This window comes from Cuculus canorus, chromosome 8 (assembly GCF_017976375.1).
Source record: "Cuculus canorus isolate bCucCan1 chromosome 8, bCucCan1.pri, whole genome shotgun sequence".
In the NCBI taxonomy this organism is placed as follows: domain Eukaryota; kingdom Metazoa; phylum Chordata; class Aves; order Cuculiformes; family Cuculidae; genus Cuculus; species Cuculus canorus.
This window is the reverse complement of record NC_071408.1, coordinates 17,036,806-17,062,719: the sequence shown is the minus strand read 5'-3', so window position 1 is coordinate 17,062,719 and position 25,914 is coordinate 17,036,806. Positions and strand designations below refer to the sequence as shown.

At 44.8% G+C, this 25,914-nt stretch overlaps 2 protein-coding genes across 3 annotated transcripts in view; one reads left to right on the top strand and one right to left on the bottom strand.

The window, feature by feature from the left end:
- ANKRD13C (ankyrin repeat domain 13C) overlaps positions 1-4,178 on the bottom strand; it is a 28,096-nt gene extending 23,918 nt beyond the window's left edge. For both annotated transcript variants that reach the window (XM_054073793.1, XM_009569223.2), the window contains exon 1: positions 3,695-4,178. In XM_054073793.1, the coding sequence (XP_053929768.1) occupies positions 3,695-4,040 (346 nt within the window). In that variant the 5' untranslated portion in view covers positions 4,041-4,178. The remainder of the gene's footprint in view (positions 1-3,694) is intronic.
- A 4,416-nt stretch (positions 4,179-8,594) lies between these two features.
- CTH (cystathionine gamma-lyase) lies at positions 8,595-25,676 on the top strand. Its single transcript, XM_054073179.1, has 12 exons — positions 8,595-8,802; positions 10,984-11,065; positions 11,615-11,710; positions 14,542-14,651; positions 15,165-15,296; positions 16,647-16,704; positions 17,466-17,543; positions 18,735-18,887; positions 19,105-19,226; positions 21,133-21,185; positions 22,393-22,531; positions 24,959-25,676. Exons 1-12 carry the CDS (start codon positions 8,641-8,643, stop codon positions 24,977-24,979), a joined length of 1,206 nt encoding a protein of 401 aa, XP_053929154.1. The 5' UTR covers positions 8,595-8,640; the 3' UTR covers positions 24,980-25,676.
- The last annotated feature ends 238 nt before the right edge of the window (positions 25,677-25,914 follow it).

Genomic DNA, 25,914 nt, shown 5'->3' with positions numbered 1-25,914 from the left:
GCGGCAGGGCTGCAGAAGGAGCAGTCTAAGCATGCACACACAGCACATCAGACCCCAAAAGCACCACATATCTCACATGCATCTTTATTCCACCAAAACGCCACTGCTACTTCACTAATGCATCACCATTGGAAGTGAGGCACCCCAATATATTTGTCGGTCTGGGCCCACCAACCAAATGCCTCGCTGAAACCCTCCCCAAAGGAAAACCCTCCCACCAAGGGCGAAGACAACAGACTAGCTCTGGCATATCCAAAAAACAAACAAGGGACACCATTACACACAGTTCCATAAGTGACCATCCCTTCTAAGATATGATGAAGCTAGGGAGGTTTGCTGCTCTCTGGGCCAAACAAGACGGGTTTTATCAGTAGCAAACCTAACTCTGATTTATCAAAATAAGCTATCCAAACCATGTAAGGTTTTATGTTGTGGAATGAAGAAATTACGGTGAGGAATCACGCAGGTCATAGAATGCCTCCATGCAATCTGCCAGTTCTTCTCTCCAATACGAGAGCAGGAAGAGATGCTCAAGCAGAAAGACTCCTGTTTTCTCTAATCATAGTTTTAAGCAGAGGCAACCATTCATTCTGCCCAGGAAAACTGAGGGAAGGCAGATGCCATGGGAAACAGGAAACCGGAGCTGCTACCATATCTCATTTAGCAACAAATGCCAGTCGTCCATACTGAACAGGAGCAGCAGTGAGCATCAGGGTCTGCAGCAGGCAGCAGCCAAAGACAATATATCTCGTCTCAGAAATGTGGCTGGCTGGCAGGCACAATGGTACAGGTTAACTTCTGCTCCTTTGGGAGAGGTGGGATCTGAAACTGGAAACTGCTTGAAGCAGAGAGCTACAATCTTGCTCTTGCTATCATGTGGATGATAAAAGTGCCAGACTGATAAATCAATTAGTACCAGTATTTACAGGGCTCACAGGGAACCACTCCACTGGAATTCTGCCACACTGCAACCATTCTACCCATCCTAAAATACAAATCATGTTTAGTTGCCTCATCATGGTGAGAAGAGCTGCAGCTCCCCTGGAACATTTACTATGCAGAGTATACCGAATAATTTGAGGTGAAATCAATCTCAGTAAAAAAAGGGTGAAATTTTTTTCTAGCCAGTGCTCACTGCAACTAAGCATTTCTGCCAGGACAGGCAGAAGGGTAGGAGAGGGCATCTTCACTTCTTTCAGTTGTGTGGATGAGTTTAACAGCTTGAGGTTTTTGATGAACCACAGCAAAAGTCACAGTGGCAGGCGTTCAACTCCATGAAAATGAGTAGTTCTACAGGAGACAGCTGCGGGCAAGAGAGAAGTGTGCAAATATACAGCTGTGTCATTCACCTATGCAAGACAGCAGTAATAAAAAGGGCACTGTAAATAATTAAGTGGTTGACGTGTAGTTTTGATGACTTCCATGCAATTTAATCCTAATGGTAAGGTGTTTGATACAATCATTTCTAGATACTGACTATAACATGAATGGGCACATACTTGAACAGTAACAGTCAAATCTATTCTCTGGGCAACAGCTTGATTCACCACACAAACAGATCTCACGTTTCCTTTCCATCTAAAGGACTCCACCAGCACCTATAGCTTTGAGAAATGTGGATGTAAGCTTCTTTCCCCAGGCTACACAGCCTACAGGTCCTTATTCCAGGAAAGCAGTGATACAACAGCACCTGAACTCCTGCACATGCAAATCCTGGGCACGACAAACACAAACCATACATAAACTACAGTGCTTCTCCCCACACACATGCATGTGTGGCTATTGGCCTTTCACTAGACATCTGGTATACCTACTTGGAAGTTGAGTGTTTCCCAAGAAGCAAGAAGACTTGCCTATTCCAGAATATACCATGTTTTGATTCCAGATATATATTTAAGCTCTTAAATGCTATTATATTAAAAATAAAAATAATCTAATAGGTATACACACAGGCTTCTCCCCAGAAACTCATTTTTTGTGGAATACTGATACTGTTCTTCTAATGGGTTATGTTTCTTGAGGTTAATTTAGAAAGTGAGGCAGGCTGTACTCAGTTTACAGATGCAGCCAGTGCTTGTTTTATCAGAACACCAAGAGTTGAACATTCTACAGGACTTGGCTTTTCTGGACTTAACCATGCACTAAAGTGGGACTGAATGATACACAATAACCGTTACTAGAAGTTCTTTCTCCCCACCATCATTTTGTTATCACATATTAGGATTCTTCTGGCTTATTTCTGAGTATAATTGTAAGCTAAAGTTATCTACCCCCAATAACTCACAATTCAAATATGTAAACAAGTGACAGATGGATTCAGGCAGAAAGAAAACAATAACAAGGAAATATTAGTCAGTCCTTTGGTATGTCAGAACACCAAGTGCTTTGTGGATAGGGCTCTTCTGAAAACTCAGAAGCAAAGGAACATTAAAGTAAAAACTCAGAGGAAGACAATGAGACAGAAATCCTAGAAGTGTTCCTACTGTAAATAGCATCGAAAAAGCAGAAAGAGGTTCATTTGAAATTTTTATATACACACACATACACACACACACATCTCTGCAAGTAGATACATAAAAAAAGGACGGTATCCACATATGTAAAGATGATAGTGCAGCAAAGACAGGTCAGGAAGTACCTTCAAAGCAAAGACATTGAGCTTACGATTATAAGTTATTTGATGAGGGATTGGAGGAGGTGTAGGGGAGAAGTCAGCAGAAGGAACAGAGAGTGAGAAAATCTATCCCCAAGTCTGTTACTTTCATTCCACCAGTCTCTGCTGCAACACTTGAAATAAAGATGAGAGGATAAATATATCTGTAGCTAAATTTATAACAACATACTTGGAAAGATTTTATGACAGTTGTAAGAAATACTCCTTTCCAGCTTGATTGATACAACTGAGCTGTATGTTACTCCAGAGGCACTAGTTTGTGTTTCAGAGTGCTGAATGTTATCGCAGACATGCCTTTTAATTTCCAACTACATTATTCTTCCCATTGTAGCAATCCCAAAGGTTGCTCTGCCCTAATGTTCCTTTTTATTTTACATAACAAACCAAAACAAAGGGTACATTTATCTCTTAATCAAAAGAAGAACTTAAGTGTGCCCTTTAATCACAACTTCAGACACCACATACAGCATAACCTGGCACTCTCCAGCAGAAATGGATCACCTCACTCTTTAAACAGGCAGGAAACAGACATGGAAACTAACCACAAACCTTCACCTGGTTTGACAAGTCGATTCATTTTATAAACAACGTAAAACATTCCCCAATTAAACGCATTATTTTAAAATGCCCTAGAAAGACTGTAAATATGTACACACTCCACGGTAACACACGGAGCACGTTTCTACCTCTGCTACTGCTTCTGTGTCCAAAGCTAACTCATAGGGGAGCAGAGAACAGGACTTTGGCTCTGACAACCCCAGAACTAAAGCATTAAAAAACAGTTCTGTGATAGTGATTTTTAGCTTGGGGAAAAAAAATCAAATTCACCGACAGCCACGAGAACCGCTCCGGAGCGCGCCCGACAGCGCCCGGACACTTTAAACCCCCGCGTTTTCGGTGCAGTAAGCGGGTTTAGGACGCGGGGCAGCTCCCGGCCGCGGCGCCGCTGCCGCACCGAGGCCCCAAGGCCTTTCCGCGCCCCCTCCCCGGGCCGGGGCCCGCCCGCCGCCCCCCGCTCACCGTGACTGTCCTTCTGGCCGATGCCCTGCGTGCGGATGAGCGCCGAGAGCCGCCGCACGTCTCCCTTGAACACGCACTCGTGCACGGGGAAGTGCGCGGGGCACCTGTCGGGCTCGGCGGGCGGCCCCGTCCCGCCGGCCGCGGGGCTCCCTTTCAGCCGGTGGTGGTGGTTGCTGAAGATGCGGTGCCCGCCGGCCCGGCCGCCCTTGCCGCCGCTCCCGCGCCCGCCCGTGAAGATGCCCCCGGGCGCGGCGGCCGCCTCCTCCTCGCCGGGCGCCAGGAGGTCCCCGTCTTCCTTGCTGGGCTTGTGGTCCCTGCGCAGCGAGCGCAGCTTCTCCCCGGTCATCGCCAGCGGCGGCCCCGCCGGGAAGGCTCGCGGCGGCCGGAGGGGTTTGATGCGCTCAGAGCCGCGGCGGCGAGTCCCGTCCCGCCGGCATCGCCCGCCCCTCACCGGCCCCGCGACGCCGCCATCTTGGCTGCCCGCTCTCGCGAGACGCGTGGGGCGGGGCTTCCGGGCACCGCGAGAGCGCGCGGGGCAGGGCGGGGCGAGGGGGCGCCGCGCCTCGCCTCGCGCTGGCCCCGAGCAGTTTGGTTCGCGCTGGTCGCCTGGCTGTTTGGCTCGGCTCGGCCTGGCCTGGCCCGGCTCGGCTCGGCTCGGCTCAGTTCAGTCCAGCTTGGCCCAGTTCGGCTCAGCTTAGTTGGGCCCAGCTCAGTTCGGCTCAGCTCGGCTCAGTTTGGTCTGCCATGGCGGCCCCACCACACAGTGCCCCTGGGCGAGCCCGGAGCCCGGCGTGCTGACCGCCGGCCTCACTGTCTGTTGTGGTTCGGGTTCCCAGATCAACACTAGGAGCACAGATGGTATTTCTACGGAAAGGGCTTCTCCTGCTGGTGTCTCATGGTCCCAGAGTGGGAATACGTCGTGGGCCAGGCAGCTCGCTCTTCTTCCCTTGACGTAACTGCAGTTCCCCATATCCTTGGGCCATTCCTGCTGCCATAGCCCCGTCTCTGACTGTTGGGAAGGCTCGCTTTGGCCTGCTGAAGGAGAAGAGCACCGCCTCTGGTGGGAGGGGAGGACCCCGACTGCCATTGCAGAAATCTGCTGTGATGACTCCTCCGGATTCATGAAGTGGCGAGGTGGATGCAGAGTGCCTAGGCCTGAGGTTTAGTTGTGTCTGGACAGGGAACCTTGTATCTTCAGTATGTTGCTGTGTACCAGAGGTGAAAACAAACCATGCAACAGTGACAACAAGAGATGAACGAATTCACTTTGTTCCCTAAGAGAACAGAAGCACGGGGTTCCTTCTCTGGTCACTAAAGGTCGAGAGACTTCCCAACCCAATCTCAAATCAGCACTTATGCTTCTCCTCCAGCACTCCCCCCATGAATTCCCTTCTGAGCCAAGGTTAAGAAATAGATTGCTAATGCTAAACAAAATGCAGCCCAGTCCCTTCACTATCCATCCCTTTCCATCCTTTGCATGGCTATTTCATTCACTGAGGGAAATGGAAATGGAAGGGAAAAAAAAACCCAGCATGCTGGGTTTCACATGACTGTGAAACAAGTTGTCTGGAGAAGGAGGGGACTTGTACAAGTGGTCTTCCTCAAAAGCACAGGCAGGGCAAAGGAAAGCCAAGAGCACCATCCTGTTCCATACCAGTCCTGAACAGATGCCTTAGCATACTAGAAGGCAACTGCATTAGGTACTGAGCTTCCAGAGTTCCCTGCAGGAGCTCCTTCTTCAGTGTTTGTGCAAGGATCTACTTAAAATAGTAGAGTGAATCACTGAAAAAAATGGTAATGTGTCAAATTCCAGGTAAACTGGATTTTTTACTAATGTTTCCAGAGGAAACAACCTACTAGTTGTCGGGAAGATTAGATCTGCAATGAAGACAGAACTGCCTTTCTGGGTGACCTCTCCCATTACCCGATTGGTGTCACCTCCTCTCCCACTAAGCAGCTAAGAAGAACTCTAGGCAGAGGGGCGCACTATGAAACACAATTTCTGTGCCTGCTCTCTCCAGGGTGTTAGCACAGCTGCTTCCCACACAACTATTTAAATTTCTGATGTGGGATTTTAAATAATTCTAGGGGGTAAAAAAGTCACCTTTGCCTTTTTGCTGTGCACTCTATTGGTCTCTCTGACAAGATGTTTCTGGTAGTTCTTGTTTTAGAGAAAATGTAAACCCATCTACAAACAGAATTTGAGAGGCTGACACTGTTAGCACTTCCAACATCTCCAATGACACACAAGAGACTGTTTGCCCCGGTATTGTGCTGGAAACACGTACAACACATAGCTAATCTTGAGGAGGTGAGGTACAGCCTCTGGTTTTAGCTGATGTTGGAAGCTTCATGTTGCATTTTTAATTACTGGAGGCCAGCTAAGAGGAGACAGAGGCATGAAGTCACTGTTTACCAGCTTATTATGGAGTCCCTTATTCAATCCAGAAATATAATGAATGCATTACTAATAGGGACTGCTCTGTGAAAACTGGTGTTTGTAGTGAATCTCTATGTCCTCCTGTGCTCAGACTACACTGTGTAATTATTACACACCTACAAATCCTTGAGAATGTTTGGGGTTTTTTTACTGTCTAACAACAGAACTTTGTCTTGTTTGTATTCTCCACCTTCTTACTTAAATTGTTCTCTTCCAAGCACTGGGCAGTTTAGATAACAGTAGCAGGATCAGTAGCAGAACTGCATTTTCTACAGTTTCTGGGTTGTGAATCTCTGGAAACCTCACTGATGGAATTCCATGAGCAGGAAATAAATAATGGAGGAGTAATTTCTTATGGGTCTATTCCTCCAGGAAGGATGCCGACATTTTTAATATATAAACTAGTAGGTCAAAAAAATAGAGAGGAATGAAAGACTGAATTTGTACAAAACCCAAAGGCAGGCTGCAAATGAAACCGGTGTACTGTAAGCTTGCCTCTGCATTTATTCTGGCTGTAAGTCTAACAGGAACATTTGAATTTATGGAAAGTACCTAACAGATTATTGTGAGCACCTGAGCACAGAGAAATGCTCAACAGTTGCCTTTTTCCTTGCTTCCAGAAGGCAAAACAAAAATGAATGAGGTCCTGGAGGACATTGAATGGGATTTGCCAGCTCTGGAGAAATTAAATTCTGCTTCTCCCAGGCACTCAGAATGACTGGCTGGAGAGACGCTAGAGAGCTGTACATTTTTCATAGTGACAAAGGACATTTAAGGGAATTAAAGTCAACAGGAAATAGCAGGTAAGAAATCTGAAGGCATTGTAGCCTCAATGGCTTCCATTCCAGTGCAAGTATTAATTCTCTTCTCTTCCCTTTTCAACTGATGCTGTCCCAAAGTGCTTCAGAAATTTTTATATATCCTTATTACAAAGAAAAACCCATGAGCTATGTCCTCAGGTTGCTCAGACTAATCCATGAGTCTGGTACCTACAGAGCTCCTTCTGTGCTTGCTCAGGGAGATTCTTCAGCAGCAGCTGTGGGACATTGGGGTGAGGATCTGCACCCCTGAGATGGACAGTAGCACCCATGACCTTACTTATAGACAGGAAACCCTCCTCCAGGAATAGCCATAAAAGGCTTGCATGGGCTACACACACAGTCAGAACATGAGACTAAAGGTAGAGGAAGAAATGTATATCAAGGAAATAATTCAATTTTCCCCTGTGTCTCAGCTTGACTCTCTGAATTTCATAAAACAAGTTATCATAAAAAGGAAATGGGCCATTTACAATAGTGTCCAAGATTCCCTGCCTGCTTGAAACCGGCTGGGCATCCCAGCAGCCTGGCAGGCTACAAGAACAGCTTTGCTTATGGGATTCAGGGACATGATCCCACAGGCCTGCAGGACGCAGATTTGTCACCACGGGACTGAATCCCTCCTTCCCCAGTGCCAGCGTCCTGACGCATGCTGAAACACAGACTGTCAAACAACCTGTGTGTTTCATCCACTTAGACTTGTTTTGCCACCGGAGCCCCTGCCCCTGGAATGGCTTCCCTCCATTTCCCAGCCTGGGATGCTGGGCTGACATGCAGCCTCTTCTCTTCCAGCAGGACCTGAACATGAGCCAGCAGTGTGCCCAGGTGGCCAAGAAGGCCAATGGCACCTTGGCTTCTATCAGCAATGGCGTGGCCAGCAGGTCCAGGGAGGTTATTCTGCCCTACTTGGCACTGGTGAGACCGCACCTTGAATACTGTGTTCCATCCAGGCCCTTCACTCCAAGAAGGATTTTGAGGTTCTGGAGTGTCTAGAGAAAAGCAACGAAGCTGGTGAAGGGGCTGGAGACGAGTGTTATGGGGAGCGGCTGAGGGAACTGGCGTTGTTTAGCCTGAAGAGGAGACTGAGGGGAGACCTTATCATTCCCTACAAATGTCTAACAGGAGGTTGCAGCGAGGTGGGTGCTGGCCTCTTCTCCCAAGTGACAGGCAACAGGACAAGGGGGAATGGCCTCAAGCTCTGCCAGGGGAGATTCAGGCTGGACATCAGAAAATTTTTTCACAGAAAGTGTCATCGGGCGCCGGCAGAGGCTGCCCAGGGATGGGGTGGAGTCACCATCCCTGGAGGTATTTAAAAGACGAGTAGATGAGGTGCTTAGGTTTAGTGGCAGATAGGAATGTTTGGACTCGATGATCCGAGAGGTCTTTTCCAACCCAGTGATTCTATGAACGCTGGCCGCGGCCCTGCCCCACCCAATGGTGGGCGCCGCACCGCCCTACCTAGTGGAGGCGCTACCCTCCACCCCAGCCAATAGGGGGCGCTGCCCCGCCCCACCCTGGCCAATGAGGGGCGCTGTCGCCCCGTCCCGCCGTAGCCAATGGGAGGCACCGCCAGGCTCCGCCCCAGCCAATGGGGGGGCTGTGGCGAGGCCCCGCCCTTGCCGTGCCCCCCGGGGCGGGGCGGCCGTGGTGGCGTGTGCGGTGGCGGCCGCGGGATCAGAGTCGCAGCAATGGAGCGCGGCAGCACGGGGGGCTTCCTGCCGCCCTTGGCGCACTTCGCCACGCAGGCCATCCACGCCGGGCAGGAGCCCGAGCAGTGGCGCTCGGCCGCCTTGGTGCCGCCCGTCTCCCTCTCCACCACGTTCAAGCAGCTGGCGCCCGGGCAGCACGGGGTGAGCGCGGGGGGCGGCAGGCGGGGCGGCGGGGTGAGCCTGCGGCCGCGGGGCCGGGCCCTGCCGGGGCGATGCTCGGCATCTTCGCTTCGGCACACGCTGTGGGAGCGGCGGCTCCGCTTCCTGCGGAGAAGGTCTTGGGAGAAGCTCGACATGAGCCGGCAACGCGCGCTCACAGCCCGGGAGGCCGAAAGTGTCCTGGGCTGCGTGGAAAGAAGTGTGGCCGGCAGGGGAGGGCCCCTCTGCCCCTCTGTTCCTCTCTTGTGAGACCTCATTTGGAATACTGTGTCTGGTTCTGAAATCCCCAACATAAGAAGGATATGGAGCTGTTGGGACGGGTCCAGAGGAGGACCTCCAATACGAGGACAGGCTGAGAGAGTTGGGCTTTTTCAGCCTGGAGAAGAGAAGGCTCCGAGGAGATCTTATAGCGACCTTCCAGTACCTGAAGGGGCTACAAGAAAGCTGGGGAGGGACTGTTCACGAAGGCCTGTAGTGATAGGACAAAGGGGCAGTAGGTATAAACTGGAGAGGAGCAGATTTAGGCTGGACATAACAAAGAATTTCTTCACCATGGGAGTGGTGAGGCACTGGCACGGGTTGCCCAGGGAAGTTGTGGATATCCCATCCCTGGGGGTGTTCAAGGCCAGGTTGGATGGGATCTTGAGCAGACTGGTCTGGTGGGACGTGTTCCTGCCCATGGGAGGGGGTTGGAACTGGATGATCTTTAAGGTCCCTTCCAACTCAAAGTATTTTATGATTCTCCCACTCTCCTGCCAGGCCAAGGGAGGTTTCACAAGAATTTGTTCTTTGGTTGCAGCATAGAAAGTACTGAAAGTGCTCACTGTGAAGTTTCTGATTGCTGCATTGCGTGTGTGAGGGAGATAACGTGGATTCGCAAGGCATAAGTGTGTCTTTGTTCCAAACCCAAGGTCTGTGCTGCCTGGGCAACATGTGGTTGCCTTGTGATCCTTGAGTGCAGCAAAATCAGCCGCACAAACTGAAATTGTGACTGCTTGTGAGTAGGCAGCTGCGTCAAAAAAGACTGCAGCAGAAAGCCTTGCATGCTGCTCTATGCACGTACGGATGAGCAATCTGCCACGTTCCTGAATATGATGGAGTTGTCATTAAACAGAAATCTCGAAAGTATGCAAATACCAGGATGCTCAACCAGGTTCTTTCCAGAAAAAATGAATTTTATTTCTTATTCTATTTTCTCAGTATTTGTACAACAGCTGTTGCACTGAAGTGTATAACTTGGTCTAATTACATGCCAGGGAACCTTTGAGCTTTTGTTAACTTTTGATGTGTGCAGGTTAGTCCTGACTAGTGCCCTACAGTATGGATCCGTTGGAGCAAGTCCAGACGAGGGCCACAAAGATCATCAGAATGCTGGAACACCTCCCATAGGAGGACAGGCTGAGAGAGTTTGCCTTGTTTAGCCTAGAGAAGAGAATGCTCTGGGGAGACCTCAGAGCTGCCTTCCACTACTTAAAAGAGGCCTACAGGAAAGCTGGGGAGGGGCTCTTCATCAGGGAGTGCAGAGATAGGATGAGGGGGTAATTGTTTTAAGCTGAAAGAGGGAAGATTTAGTTTAGATATTAGGAAGAATTTTTTTTTGCTGTGGGAGTGGTGAGGCACTGGAACAGGTTGCCCGGAGAAGTTGTAGAAGCCCATCCCTAGAGGTATTAAAGACCAGGTTGGAGGGGGCTTTGGGCAACCTAATCCAGTGGAAGGTGTCCCTGCCCATGGCAGGGGGGTTGGGACTAGGTGATCTTAAAGATTTCTTTCAACCCAAACCATTCTATGATTCTGTCTTTCAAGCAGAGTGTAGCAGAGGTGGGACACGTTCTTCCTGAGGGTGTAAGAATGAGTGAATCATGTCAGACCAAGGCCTTTTCCCCAACAGTGACCAGAGATGGATGTCTAGAAAGAAGTAGGAGAATATAGCTAGCAGTGCGGTACCTCCCCCACTGCACCCCCGGAAACCATTTTCAGGTTGAGGATGCCCAGTCGATGTTGTATACAGCAGCCTTTTGTAGACAGAAACCCAGCCTGCTGTTCCTGGAGGACGTGGATGCATAGCTGCGGTGTTGAGAGCAAGGACTTTTGAAGGAACCTAGAACTGTTACTGCAAAACTTTCTCAGGGCTCTCAAGATATTTTTTTCTTGCTTTCACAATAGGGTTATGACTACAGCCGGAGTGGAAACCCTACCCGGGATTGCCTGGAGAAGGCTGTGGCAGTCCTAGATGGAGCTAAATACTGTAAGCAATTAATAGATTCCTCAAGCAGATGTTGGTGTGTGTGTGTATTTTGATAACATCTTCAGTAGACATGGCCTCGGGATTGAGGCCACTGAGATTGTATCACAGCAGCAGTCGTATCACAGCTAGGCTCTTGCAGCTGCTGGATACTGGTCATGGGCAAGAGCTGCTTCATCGTGTGGAAGTCCAAAATGTATTGTTCAGCTCAATCACTGGATTTTCTGTAGTGATCTTGCTTCCTCTCCGTGCATTCCTCTCATTCCTAAGCTAAGCTGAATCCATTCTTGTGCAGCAGCACTGAGTGCAGTGGGAAGCAGGAGCCCCTCAGCAGCTGTACTGGGCTGCATTGGCAGTGTTCACCCTGGCTTCCACCCTGTCTAAAACTACGCTGCTGCTTTTAATGAATCTGTTTAATGACTGAGATAGCATAGACGAGAGTGACAGAACAGGTTCCTGTTAAAAGCAAAGTGAGGAAAGCAGAGGCAAGTTTGACGAGGTTGTATCACATTAAAACAGAGCCTTTCTGCCACTGACTCTTTTCTCTTTTAGGTTTAGCTTATGCTTCTGGCTTAGCTGCTACTTTGAATATTACTCACCTGTTAAAAGCAGGAGATACAATTATCTGCATGGATGATGTCTATGGAGGTATGTAAAGCACAAGTGCATTTTTGACCTTCATTGTGTGAATGATTACATGTCTTATGCCTATTTGTGATTCTCGTGAACTTTCTGAATTTTCCACGTAGGAAATTCCTTTTCTTTAAAGCCTGTTCACTTCATGAGAACACGGGACACTCCTGTCGATTTTGGTGTTAGAAATTCAAACACTGAAAGATTCTGCTGTGCAACATGGAGTTTTAAAAATTACAGGCTTGAATGACAGGCAAATAGCAACATCCTAGCCTCACATAGATTTGTTTGCGGAGTGGGACCCCCTGCATCCATTGTAACACAGCTTTCCAGCTTCTGATATTTCTGCTATTCCTTTCCTAGGTTTGATGCTTTACCAAGCAGCATTTTGTCTGGGTGGTTTCAGACAACTGGTCTGTCTTGTTCCCTGAAAGCACAACTTGTGTCTGTTATACCCATGCCTCCTGAATGCTTTAGCTCACTATCAGATTTTGGTCTTGCATAGGTTTTTTTGATCCATTATTCCAAGAAACTCTTAAGAGTGCATCAACCTCTGCCAAAGTCCTCCAGAAGGTTGATGCCACCCCAAAGTCCATAACAGGGAGGTCTGCCAGGACTGTCTGTGACAGCTGGTGTCCTCAGTACCTGACTCCTGTATTTCATTGATCAGTGATGCTTTTCTCCCTCTGTCTGCTTCAAAGACTTAGTAGAAAGAGATCAAATCTGCTTGTTTTCAAAGGAAGATTACAGGGGCCAGCCACAGGTAGCATTTCCCCAACCAATAGCTGGAAAACCTTTTAGGAAGAGTAACCACCTTTGCCATCGCTAAGAGTGATTAGTGTTTGCCAGTCAGATCTGTATGCTTGGGGACATCAAATGTGTATGTACACATTTGCTTTTAATGTCTTGATTCTATCATGTCAGATAGTACCTTTGGAGCCAAGCTGAGTGAAGACAACAGGAATCCCTACTAGCAGTCTGCTCCTTTAATTCGCAGCCCTCCCACCACAGAACTCAGCAAATTCCAGTCATTTGACTGAAACATATTATCAGTTCCTCACTCAGAAGGACCCATGGGTGCATTATTTTCAAGCAAAACCAGTTCACCCACTCATTAAAGACTCAGCTGGTGATGGTTTTTGCAGGGATGAATTTCACTGTTTCTTCCCTGAATTTTTTTTCATACTTTCATTGCAAAGAGACTGTCTTCCCCACAGGTCTGTGAGATGGTATGGCTGTGGATCTACCACTGTCTGCTGTGGCCAGTATGTGTTCAGCCCCTTCATTATTCCTTTCGATATGAAAGGGAAGTCCTAAGTCCCCACTTGCTCTTCTCCTAGGCTGTACTATTCTGGCTGTTCCTAGTCCTCTTTCCTGCTCACATTTCTACCCCACACGCTGCAGCCTGGTCCATTCTCAGCTGCTTTCTAGCTGTTGCCTGCGCTGACTCCTTTTTGCCGTGCGAGGCTTACTCTTCCACCACGCTTGCTCTGGGCAGCCTTTCGTACATCAGCGACCTTTGAGTCTCTGGGTGTTGAGCGCTGGCGTGTGTCCCTTCTTCCTCAAGGGCACTGGCTTTGGCTCATTTTTGTGACAAGCCTGGTTGGATAGGACAGCAGTCCTGTGTTTGCTAACTCAAACAGGTCCAGCCTTCAAGGCTTTCAGAAAAACAGTAGCAGAAAACTGAACGCTGTTGAGGGCAATGTGTATTGTCTGGGATGTGTTTAAGAGATGCTGAGTTTTGGGAGGTGTGAGGAGGAGCTGTGGATAGTAACTGCTTCTGAGTTCTGGGCCATTGCTGTAACTTTTTTAAAAGGGCTACTTTCAATGTAACCTTTCATTTCCATTTGAGTTTACTGCAGTATGCTATTATTAAAACTGAGATTACTGCAAAGCAGCTTTTCCATGGTTTGTATTTGCACAGTTGACAGTATATGTGAAAATTTCCCATGCTTGAGTAAACTTCTTACAGCACAAGGGAGAATACAGTGTATAGCTTATTGCAGAAATACAACTGTTTTCTAAAAAAAAACCCCAAAACCAAGCCCAATAAAAAATTGTTCAGGCTTGGCCTGCAGCACACAGAGTCCTGCTCTGCATGTCCTATGACTTTATGGCTAAATGGCAAAGGGATGTTCTGCATAAGTGGGTAAATGTTCAATAACCTTGGCAAAAAGACCTAATGAATTAATTTTTAATCCAGGTTGTGGTATGAGATAGTCAGCATGTTGCATATCCAGTGATCAACTAGTTGCTCCTGGTTTCTGCTTTTAATCTGTCCAACGCAAGGCTTCAAAGACAGAAAGAAAGGAAATAGTCACTTTTTGTTCCTTACTCCGTTTATTTAATGGAACGATAAACACAGTAGCTGGAATCTAACCCTTGATTCTTCCTTTTCCAGATTCTCAGTTAAGCTTATTAAATAGAAAAAAAGACTTTGAATGTAGGTTGTGGACAAAAGTTACTAAAAGTGAGGTGGGCAAAAGAGGGTACAAAACTTGGCACTGCTAGCTTGTGCCTGGCAAAGGGCTGGAGGAGAAGGTAGGAGCAGGCAAACTAAAAAAGATCTATTGAATTTTCTGGTTAAAAGTCCCTGAACAGCTGTTTACTGAGAGTGTTTCATACATCACTCTGATTCCATATTCCCATTTTTACTTTTCTGTGATGTTTTTTAAATTTCCTGGAAGTAAAGAACTGCTAATGTGCTATTTATGGTGTACAGCGTAAAACTGCACCTTCCTGACTTGCCGTGGGTGTGTACAGGTGGCTGGAGATCAGTGAAGAAAAGTGAAGGAAGTTGCTTCATTTTTTGTCTTTGATTTTTTGTTTTGTTTGGTTTTTTTTAGGTACTAACAGATACTTCAGAGAAGTAGCCATGAAGATAGGTTTGGATGTCAGTTTTGTTGATTGTTCAAAACCAGAATGCTTGGAAGCTGCAATTACGCCAAAGACCAAGGTAAGGGAGAGGGAAATTGCTGAACCTCCTTGCTTAACGTTGTTAAATGATTTTATTCTTGCTCCCGTGGTATTGAGGGTATGTGTGAAGTGGAGGGAGCTGCAGGGGTGGCCTCTGCAGGGAGAGGTTGGAGTGCTGCTGCCTTTGGCATGTCCCCACTGCAGGCCACTTGGTGACGTTTGTGGTGCTGTATTGAAGTGGAAGGTAATTCAGCTGGTAAAGGCTTCCAAACTTGCAGTTCTAAGAGCTTTCTTCTGGCTATGTCAGGCCTTCCCCAGGTGTTCTCAAAAGCTTTGATGTTCTTCCTGTGAATCAGTCATTTTTGTGGAGACTACTGCCATTCCCGAGAAACTTTGCCTTTATTCATTAAGGACACTTCCTTATTTCCCCTCTGTAAACCTACATGGAAAGCTGACAATGAGTTAAGGTTTAAAAGCATTTGACTTACCCATGTATCACCACCAGCAGTGTCTGATCTCTAAACTGATGTTTTGTGTTGTTGAATTGCTCCAGCTCGTTTGGATTGAAACACCCACAAACCCCACTCTGAAGGTCATTGACATTCGGGCCTGTGCAGATGTAGTGCATAAACATAAAGGTGTTCTTCTAGCGGTAGACAACACTTTTATGTCTGCATATTTCCAGGTAAGCACTTTGTTTGCAATTACCCCATTATTTCAGTGTATTTGAAGATAGACCCAACTAATCCCTTGTGATTCAGGTTTAAATTAAGATTTCTTTATGAGTGCAGAAGGCAAGGTCTTTATAAGTTAAGAGAGCTTTATAAGTTAAGAGAGAAAAGCTTAGCTAAAGCGACGCTTGACTTTGTCTCTTACATACCAAAGGCATATGGATTTCCCTCTTCCCCACACATTGTATATTACTTCAAAAAGGTGTGTATGAAAGAAGAAAAGGAAGCATCTGGATATACAAGCTAGTTAGTTTATCTTTTATTGGCCTGGTGCTAAGAGGGAGCCTGTTGTAATGATTAATTCTGGTAAGAAAATAGGTAATGTCTTTAAACCGCTGCAGGCTGCTGCTGATTCACAGTGCTAAGATCATAATTTTGGAGTCATTTGTACAGCAGTATTGAATGTAAAAGGTGTTTATGCTGCTGTTCTCCTGGCTGCGCATTGGGAATGCACATTATCCACATTCCTTGAATGGACGTCAGTGTTTCATCTGACAGGAGCAGTCTTTTATTCTAAGTCTACTTGATTTGTTACTTTTTAACATACCAGTAGTCTTCAGTCTTTATAATATGTTTATATTATGTGCAAAGTCCTTTACTTAGTGACTGATTAAAAAAAATATTGTTCATGACTTCTTGCCCATCACCATCTCAGTTTGTCTCCCATCACCATCTCAGTTTGTCCTGGGAAGAAGGCTGAGGCTGGGGGAGAGAGACCTGGCAAACAAAAACCTTTGCGCTTTCATGAGGTTTTTAGTTCTTCTTTGATGCAGTTTCACCAATGCTGATATCTCGAAAACGATGCCATTTTTTTTTTTGATGTTGCAGACTGCAAGTTCTTAATTTTAAAGAGGTCTTAATTTTTAATTAAAAATATATTAAAGATATATTTTAAAGTAAATACTATTACTGTTCCCTGCCTCAGCTAAGCAATATAACTGTTTTCCACACATGTGAGCGGGCTGTATATTAGATGTTTTCGATCACCGCTCTCCCTGAAGCTGATGGGAATTAGAGCAGTGGTTTTAAATCACATTTTATTGTGGATTCTTTTTATTGTACTTATCTGGAATTCAGACTGCTTCCCTGTACTATTGGTTTTGTAATGTATTCTCTCTGTCTTCATTCTCAGGGTTTTGTCTTTAGGGTGTTAAGTTTGGTGTTATTTTTTTGTAGGTTTTTTTTTTAGTTTCTCCACTCATTGCTATTTTCTGTGTTGGATCACAGCCTTTCTGGATAGCTTGAACATTGAATCAGAGTGCACAAAAGCTTTAATCAGACCTGTTATTTTAATTTTATTTCAGCGTCCTTTGTCTCTGGGGGCTGATATCTGTATGTATTCTGCGACCAAGTACATGAATGGTAAGTATGCAAGCGTAAAACTCAGGCTGGCTGTTTAAAACCAGTCTGGCTGCAGACAGTTCCCAAAAATGTCCTTGTCCTTGCCAGTAGTTCTTGGATGGACCATTAAAGGAAATGGGCCATTGAGGAATCTTCCTAGCTCCTCAACTATTCCTGTGAGAAGGAATATTGACCAGACTTCAAATAATAGACCTTGAGGTGTTTATAGCCACGTTGGCTTTAATTTGTCTACAACAAAGCAAGTGGCTTCAGTAGAAGGCATTTCAGAAATTGTATTGAAGTTCAAAGTAGGTTTCGTACAGCTGTGTTGGAGCCTGCCAAGAAGCACGTCTGCTGTGACATTTCCCAAACTGCCCAGGCTGGGAGCTAAGCTGACTGTAGCTGTGCTGTAACCACATGTCCCTGGCAGTGTGGACACAAGAGGAAGTTTAGTGGCTGGCCTTCAGCTCTTGCTAGGACAGCAGCCTGGCGCTGCTCTGCAGGACACACTTGATTCCTGTTCCAGGTCCTGCTTTCTGGAAGTTAGCAGTGGCAGTTGTAGGAAGTGTCTGGGGGCACGTGTACAGCATATGGCAGAGCACGCTGCTGAAATCTGCTTTATAATTCATGTGCTGTAGAGCAAGAACGGCTGTAGCAATGAGAAGGAACACAGATTCTTGCTAAATGGGACTGTGTTAGTACCAAGACTGAGAAAATGGGGTTTGTGGCAGAACCCTCTAGCAGATGGAGTGACTGATTCTGTTATTGTCTTCCATTTTTAGGGCATAGTGATGTTATAATGGGACTTGTTTCAGTAAACTGTGATGACCTCTACAAAAGGCTCAAATTCTTACAAAACTGTAAGTAGTCAATATAGGAAATACCTTGAAATAAATCATATTCCAATATACTGTTGTGTAATACTTGCATGCATGGAAGTGTCTAGAGATGTAGCTCAGGTATTTAAATGTGCAGAAGTGTAAATTACTGGAGAGAAAGCAGTAACACAGATGCAGAAACCTGAATTCTCTTCCCTGCCTTTCACTGGTGCACAGGGTGGGCTTATACAAACAGGATCACTTTCAGTGTGCCTCTGGCTCCTCTCCTAAATAGAATTCATGACACTGGTCTCCACTTCTGACTGCTTCTATAATACAGAAAGGTGCTGGGAGCAGCATGGGTTGTTCCGCATTTGCTCACCAGTGGCTGATGAGTGGGGTAAATGGTCTGGTGCTTGAATGCAAGCAGCACTGTTCGCTGCAGGACTGCAATTCCCCTCTATCCCTGCCTTCCCCCAAGAAGTGTGTGCCCTGCCCTGCCAAGGGAGGACTTGGCCATGGAGCTTCTTTCTGTTATGCTTCCTGGAGCTACATGCTGGTGTGACACAGGAAACTCTGCCTATGTTCTGTGCTTCATGCACTTCATGCCCAGGGACGGGAGATGTGGCACAACCTGAAAGCATCAGATGCAGAGCAGCTGCGGTCTGTCTGCTGTGTGCAGCACTTGCAGTTACATGGGGTGTGAATGCTTGCAAAGTCTCTCTTTAAGTTATAAATCTGACCATGGTAGAAAGAGTACCGTAATTTCTTTTGTTCACTTGACTTCATGCATGAAGAGGCATACAGACTTTCAGATTACACATTTGTTTAACTTTGTCTAACTTGTGTCAAGTACATCTGGGGTTTTTAAACTTACTTACCCCCAGGGGATACACGTAATGTGGAATTTTCATATATAGGTTGGTTTTAAAAATTTTACTGCTCTTAATTGTAATGAATAAATTTCTGCAGTTTTATCTCTCCCTCTTGTCTACAACAAAAGCTGCAAAGGCATGTTATGTCTAATAAATTTAATCCTGGAAGGTCTCAGCTTGTTAATTCAGCTCATCAATTGGCATCTGATGTGTGGGAGGTGAGGAACACATTGCATCACAGGTCTTTGCACTTGTCGTGTTGTAACTTTAGAAATTTTGGAAATTAGAACTGTGTTTAATTTTACTTAAAAAAACCCAACCCTTTGTTTTATATGGAATTTTGTTTTGTTTTCTGTAGCTCTTGGAGCTATTCCATCTCCCTTTGACTGTTACCTGTGCAATCGTGGTTTGAAGACACTGCAAATCCGGATGAAACAACATTTCCACAATGCATTAGCTGTTGCCCGGTTTCTTGAGTCTGATTCCCGGGTGGAGAAAGTAATTTTCCCAGGTAGGCTGGCAAGATTTCAAAGCAGGTGACACCTTAGGGTGAGGTTGCATTTGGGGACTGTGTTGGTACGTGCTGTTTGAGTATTCCTCACATTCAGTGACTGTGGGTTAGTTGTCTGCCTTGGCGTTGTGTTGTTCCATCACGGAACTGCTGAGGTGAGCTGCTTTTCCCTTTGAAGTGATGATAAATAACTTAAAGTGACTTCTACAAATTTCAGGTTTGCCTTCACACCCGCAGCATGAGCTGGTCAAGCGACAGTGCAGTGGTTGTCCTGGGATGGTATCCTTTTACATTAAAGGAAAGCTTGAGCATGCTGCTGCCTTTCTCAAGAATTTAAAGGTAAATGACTGTAAATAGGCACTACCTTAGGGGGACTTCCTGGAATCATATATGGTTTGGGTTAGAAGGGATCTTAAAGATCATCCAGTTCCAACTTCAACAGGACTTGAGCCTGTCCTTCTGAGGGTCATGTTGGAAGGAAGTGGTTTTAGTTGGGATAGGGGAAGAGTATTTCTCTGTGCTTGCAAAGATCCTAAAGTCTTCTGGGCGTAACCGTCTCTAAATAATAGATTATTTGTAAATGGGAGGCTGCTCAGAGGAAACAAAAGGATACTTCAGCTCATTTGAAGGATTTGTTTACACAGTAGGGTGTAGTATATCCAGGTTAGCCCAGACATTGCTTCTAATAAAGGGCCTGCACACCAGCCTTTTGCAAACATTCTGGTAGTATTTGAAAGCAGAGGAGCCCTGGCTGGTGTAATACTGTTGTAATATTTCAAAGAACTCATCGGGAGAAAAAGTCATTGAGAGATGATGTGAATCATGAAGCAAAGAGAGAGTCCCTCAGCTTGGACAGCAGATGTTTGTTTGTATTGCCTAAGTCATAGGCTTTTATTATGTCTTTGCAATGTATTAATTCTGACTGTACTCATTAACGTGTTGGCTAGTCTCTGGTTAATTTTCTTCCTGCTCTTGCGTTTTTACTGTTTTGTTCTTGGAAAAAGAAATAATTGACAAAGGTAATTTAGAACTTCCTTCTCCTTCTTGTCCTTACTTTCCACCTAATGTTAATCCAACTGAAAATGAATTTACTAAAAATATGATTTTCCCACAAAATATCCTTTTATGTGAGAGACAGCATTTAATCCTGGCACATGAGATCTACCAGCTTTGACAAAAAGCAACAGGGAGTACAGCATGTTCTAGAAGTAATCCCTAGTAGTATATTCACTTCAGCCCTTTGACTTGAGTAATCATCACCCTGTCACTAATTTGGTTCAAAAGTAAAGCCATAAACGAGACCGAGGACAGGATTTTCTGGTTGATAGATGTAGTTGTTTGGTTTGGTTTTTTTTTAAAGGATAAAAAAGTCAATGTGAGCAACTGGGGCTGCAGAGAAATGTTGAGGGCAGTAAGCGCATTTCAGCATACCAGTTGTGAAGCTGTGCTTGAGTGCAGCTGGCTCACTGGAGAGCCTTTTTGTCATCCAGGAATATATGTCCATAATTCAAAGATCAGTGCTAATAGTAAGTGTTTTGCAAACAGTGGTCCTGTTAGGCACTGAGAAATTTAGACTGGTTTTCAAAATACTAAACTAACTGTCAGACCCGAGCAATGAGTGAAAAAAGTCTCTTCAGCATTATGGGAAGAATCAGAAATGTTTGGGTCTTTCCCTGTCAAGTCTGCTGTTTGCAAGCCTGAAAAGCGAAAGTGGTGAATGTAAACATGGATGAGCATTGCTGAAAGAAGAGTGTGCAAGGATAAGATATAATTGCTTCAAGCTTATCTGGAATCTTGGAGATCTTGTTTTGTTGAGGCAGCCCGTGCTATCCTTCCTCTGAACAGAAGAAAAACTCCAGTGGTGCCCAGCAGAGCCTGCTCCTTCCTGTTGTGTGTTTTCCCCTCTGCTTGTCCTCTGTTGCTGCCTGTGCATTGCATCCTAGGAACTACTCCCAAGTTAGATTTGCTCAACATGGGTATATTTCGATCACTTTTGCATTAGCGTCTCTTTAGAGCTTTTTTAGGACAAGCCTATTTTCAATCTTAATGTTTTTTACCTTTTAAGTATACACTTTTTTTCCTAATTACAGATCGTACCTTTTATAATGTAAAAGGTACTACAGAAAAACTTAAAAAAGTATTAAAAAGTAAGAAAACTAAACATTCCTCTTTCTTCCACTGTCTCTTTCTAAGCAGTCATAACCTTACACTTCTTATGTTAACTTCTCTTTAATTTTTCCACTAGGTGTTTACACTGGCTGAGAGCCTGGGTGGATATGAAAGCCTAGCAGAGCATCCGTAAGTCATTCTTTGTCTTAAAAGTGTAAAGAAAGCTGCAGAGTAACAAAAAAGTTTCTGATCTATTTTTATGGGAGTTGTAAAATTTTCTAGGACATAGAACTAAAATATTTTGCACGCAATTGAGATTCAAGGATAGCGTGCTGTATAGCACAAAACCCAATGGCTGCTCTCCAAGTGAACATGTCTTTTCTGAACATAAGAATGCAATGAAAGGATTTCTATGCTTCCTTATTTTAACTGGGAGACTGAGCTGCAATTTGTTGCCATGATAACAAATCCAGGAAATCAGCGTGTGTTTGAATAAGTAGGATTGAGCAGCTTTGGTCGCGCTGCTGAGGGAAGAAATCTGCCATTCAGCCTGTTTTCACAAGAGGGCATGTTCAGTACGCTGCACCCAGCAGCATCTCTCTCTGTGGCAGGTACATTTTGTGGGGATTTTGGTAATACTTCATTCCCCCCATCTAGGTTAAAAGGCTAAAAATTCCATTCTTTGTGGAATTAGATTATTTTACTTAGTTCCAGTTTCTTCAAAAAGACACATGGAAAGTTATGACTAAACTTACGTGCTAAATCGTTTCAGTTGCTCATTTTAGAATAACAACAAAGCTTAAAACCCTAGAGCGTGTGAAAGGTAATTGTTAACTGGTGGATATGGGTCACTGAGCACAGGGGGAAAGAGCTTTTTACCTGTATCCTCAATAGCTGGAGAGAACATGCTTATCTATGTAAGTGGTCCAGTTTGACAAGTGATCTGAAAAAACCCAGAACTTAAAGAAACAGATCTGGAGATTTAATACTGCAAATGGTGTACTATAGCTGTTTCTCCCCAAGCATAAAGTAGAGCTCTTAGATACTATTTTTCAGAAAAAAAAACCCTAAAAAGTCTGAAAGGAAGAGGAATAGGATTTTTTCCCCTGTTTTTTAATTTCCAGATTGTTAATATCCACTTCTTAGTCATTGTTTGTAGCTTGGAAATAGTCTTGAAGCACTGGGAGGTACAAGTCACAGATTTGTCTGCAGTTTGCATAATTTACAGCAACTGATCACAGGGTCTCCTTTCATTTCTGGGTTAACCAGCAGGTGGTACACACAAGGTGTTAAATCTTCATGGAATTTCAAGGGATGCTGTCAGGAAACCAATTTGTTTGGTCTTTACTGATAAAAGTAAAAACTTCTTAGAAGAAAGGCTATTTTTTCCCTCCAGGGCCATCATGACTCACGCTTCAGTGCCTAAGAAAGATAGAGACGCTCTTGGAATCAGTGATACATTAATTCGCCTGTCAGTTGGTTTGGAAGATGAAGAAGATTTGCTGGAAGATCTAGATCAAGCTCTGAAAGCTGCGGTAAGTGGGTTGTTACCTTAGTGCCATCACTCAAAATCATTTCCCCTCTAGTCCTCTGCCTTTCTTGCTAAACTGTCTCCTGGCAATTCTTACCTCACTTAATTTTTTAAGCTACTCATGAGCGTGTGTTGCAGAGTATGTGTGCAGCTTTAGAGCTGTTGTCATTCAGTTTCTGCATGCCACAGAGTTTACAGGTCCTGTCAGTCAAAGTTTGAATTGGCATAGGTTCAGCTACTGGCACCTGAATGACAGGGAGAGTGGCTCGAGTCAGGCTGAGGGGAGACTGTCATATGGGCAGCTCGGTGTGTGCTTTGGTTCTCCTGCCATAATTTTAGACAGGGTTGAAATATGTTAAGGAACTTCAAGAAAAGAGCTTCTACCAGACGTAAGTCCAATATTTGAATAAGGGCATTTTGTTTATAAGCACTATGTCTACTCAAACCAGAATTGTGTATTTTGGACAATGGATTAAAATTGTTCTTTACATGTGGTGGTCAGTGTGGTGCCATGTAGTGACTTTCCTTCTCCAGGCAGGTCACCTAAAATACATGAGGTGTAGAACTGTTTGTGTACAAGTATAAATACGTGCGTATGTGCAGGTCTCCCTGCACATAGGTTAAATGTGCCTTGTCTTTTGGTCCTACACAGATTTGTGCTGTGCTTTGGATTGACTGCTGCTGTGACTGACAGAATAATGGATTTTTTTTTGCAAGCTGCTTTTTTTAATCACTTTTTTTTTTTTTTCTGGAAAACATTAGCCATAGCTGAAAAATATGAAGTGTGGGCCCTTGGCTTTGAAGCAGTATGTCAGTCTAATTGATCCCCTTTGGCAGATGCAGGCTTGCAGTTTGGTGTGCCAGTATTTCACTGCAGAATATGCCGTGTCGTGCTCTACTCTGTATTTATCATGCTGTGACTTACCAAGGGCATTGCCAATGTCTCTGGTTTCTGCAATTGCAAATTACTTACTAGGTGAGTTTCCCAGATGGTCCTAGGAAGCAGATCACAGCATGTGAAAGATCCTTTGTTTTTCCCAGAAGGAGGTCCCTGACTTTCAGGTACACAGGAGAATTCCTCTTGATGTGAAATCTCATGGCAGCTGTACATCTGAGCATGTGAGCAAGGCATGTGAACTAGATGCCTTAAGCCTACCCAGGCACCCTGCCTCAACTTCTAATTCTTTCTGTTCTACAGAGCTTCAGTGGAAGATGAAAATCCTTCCAGCCTTCATAAGCATTATTATGTGTTGTGGAGAGGTTCCCTCCCGATCCTGGCAGGCAACAAAAAGAGCCCAGAGGTGGTGCTGCCAGAGCAAAGTGCTAGCCAGTCCTTTCAAATGCTGTTGGAAATCTCGGGATATTCATTGCTGAAGGATGTGTACTAGATCTTTGGTTCTTGGTGCAAGCTTAGTTTGCATTCTGAGGCACTACCAGCTACTGTCACATAATCCCATCCATAAAATTTGTTATTCTGTCTTTACAACTTTAGGTTCCATTCCCAAGTATCCTGTTTGCCTGATATAGAACTTCACTCCTGGAAAGTCACAAACTTTGATTTACAAAATTGAAATGTACTCCTAGTCTGTTTGTATCCAGTTGGGTCACCCGTTGTTCCCATACAGGCCGATGGAGGTATTAGGCATGTTGCTAGCAGGCAGTGAAAACATTTCCTCGGGGTAGCATGCACTCTGCCGTGCCGTGGGGTGGGTAGGAGAATCAAGGAAAAGGAGGCAAACCCAGGACTGCAGTGAGGTGCATGCTTAAGGAGGCTTCAGCAAGTATTGGAGTGAAGTTTACTAAATAACTGCACTAAAAAAGCATGTTTCCTTTTTCCCTTATTCCAGCTTGTACTTTTGTACTGTAGGAGCATTGTACCTCTTGTTAGCTTGTCTGTTTGTTTTCTTTGAGTTGGAATTATGCAGATTTGTTGACTTCTTGGGAGTCCTTGCAATGCTGAGGACAGAGTTCACAGTCTTTGGTGGACCTTGAGTCAGCACCAGGTTAATGGGCAAGGCAGCTCTAGATTCAGCAATACCTTGTTCTCTTCTGCCACCTCTGCATCCCTGTAGGCACCCGCATTTCAGAAAAAACTAAGAAAATAAGGATTTTTGAAAGAGAGAGTTATATGTGGGGAAGAATATGGTGGTGGTAGGTAAGCTATAAATTTGAGTCCTGTAACAATTGTGTATTAGTCTGATGTAGTGTAGAGAGAGGAAATTTTTTGCTCCTCTGTTTATTCTCTCTTTTATTTCTTTTTGTTTGGTGAAATGGAAAATTAGCCACAGTAACCGCATGTACTCTATGCCAGCACAGAGCATGAAGATAACTGAATGCTGAAATGTATCTGATTTATAAGAAGGAAAAATAAAATGTGCAGTTCATACAAATGCACAGTGTAATTATCTTGCATTTTTCCTTGTCATTGCAGTTTGCAGACCGTAAACCTTGACGTGTAAGACTGGAACTTGGAACTGAATGGTGAAATGGCTAAAGAAGATAACACGAAAAACTGAATCTCTAATGATTTTCCTTTAATTTGCCTTCACGAATTGAAATCTGCTCAGTCCGACACTGGGAGTTCTCACTTTGTGCTGCTAGGTTTATTCTGCTGATTTCTGTATATGGACTGTCCACTGTGGTACACAGCCTGGTCTCTCCTGGGGGGGCACTTCTGTTTTGTTGGAATCCTTTGGCTTTGGAATTTGTGGAATCACTAAGTTGTGTTCAAGAACAGCCATGATGCGCACTCAGGAATCTGATCTGGGTTCTGTCAGTGGAGATCAGTGTTTCCCATTTGTCATGGTAGTGGTGCAGGGTGTTAGATCAGAAGGGCTGGTATCTGTTCCTGCTCTTCAGAACGCACAGTTAATTTTCCCTTCACCTCTAATCCAACAGTCCAACTTAAAACCTGTAGATTTAGCTTTGATTTTCTTTTAATTAGATTGGAAATGTGGTGAAATGCTTTTCACCTGTTAATATTTATGGAGTATTAAAAATGAAGCAAAACCCAATATCTGGTAAGCAGTAGTAACTTTCTAAAGAGGATTCTTTCCCTTTTTAGAAAAATCATGTAATGTTAATTGTGCTAATGATTTCATTTACATTGGGAACTAGAATAATTTTAATTAAAATATGCTTTGGATTTCCTTGATGTATTACATTTTTTCCATTTGCATATTCTAATTGCATTCAAACCCAGGTGATAAAATGACACTGGATTTCTGTAAGTTTTCGTCTGGGAAAATGTCATTGATGTTTTTACTGCCAGCAGCATGCTGAGACCCTAGGATCTACTTTTGGGATGATAAAGCAAGTCATAAGAGGTGGTGCTGTGATTTGTGCAGCAGTGGTAGCGGTCTAGGCATGCTGAACCACTGTCACAGT

Bases quoted from the DNA above. Each gene is read 5' to 3' on its own strand.
- CTH (XM_054073179.1), top strand. From the start codon at position 8,641: ATGGAGCGCGGCAGCACGGGGGGCTTCCTGCCGCCCTTGGCGCACTTC. The intron at 14,652-15,164 runs GTAAGGGAGAGG...GAATTGCTCCAG, and splicing joins CAATTACGCCAAAGACCAAG to CTCGTTTGGATTGAAACACC. The intron at 22,532-24,958 runs GTAAGTGGGTTG...TTGTCATTGCAG, and splicing joins ATCAAGCTCTGAAAGCTGCG to TTTGCAGACCGTAAACCTTG.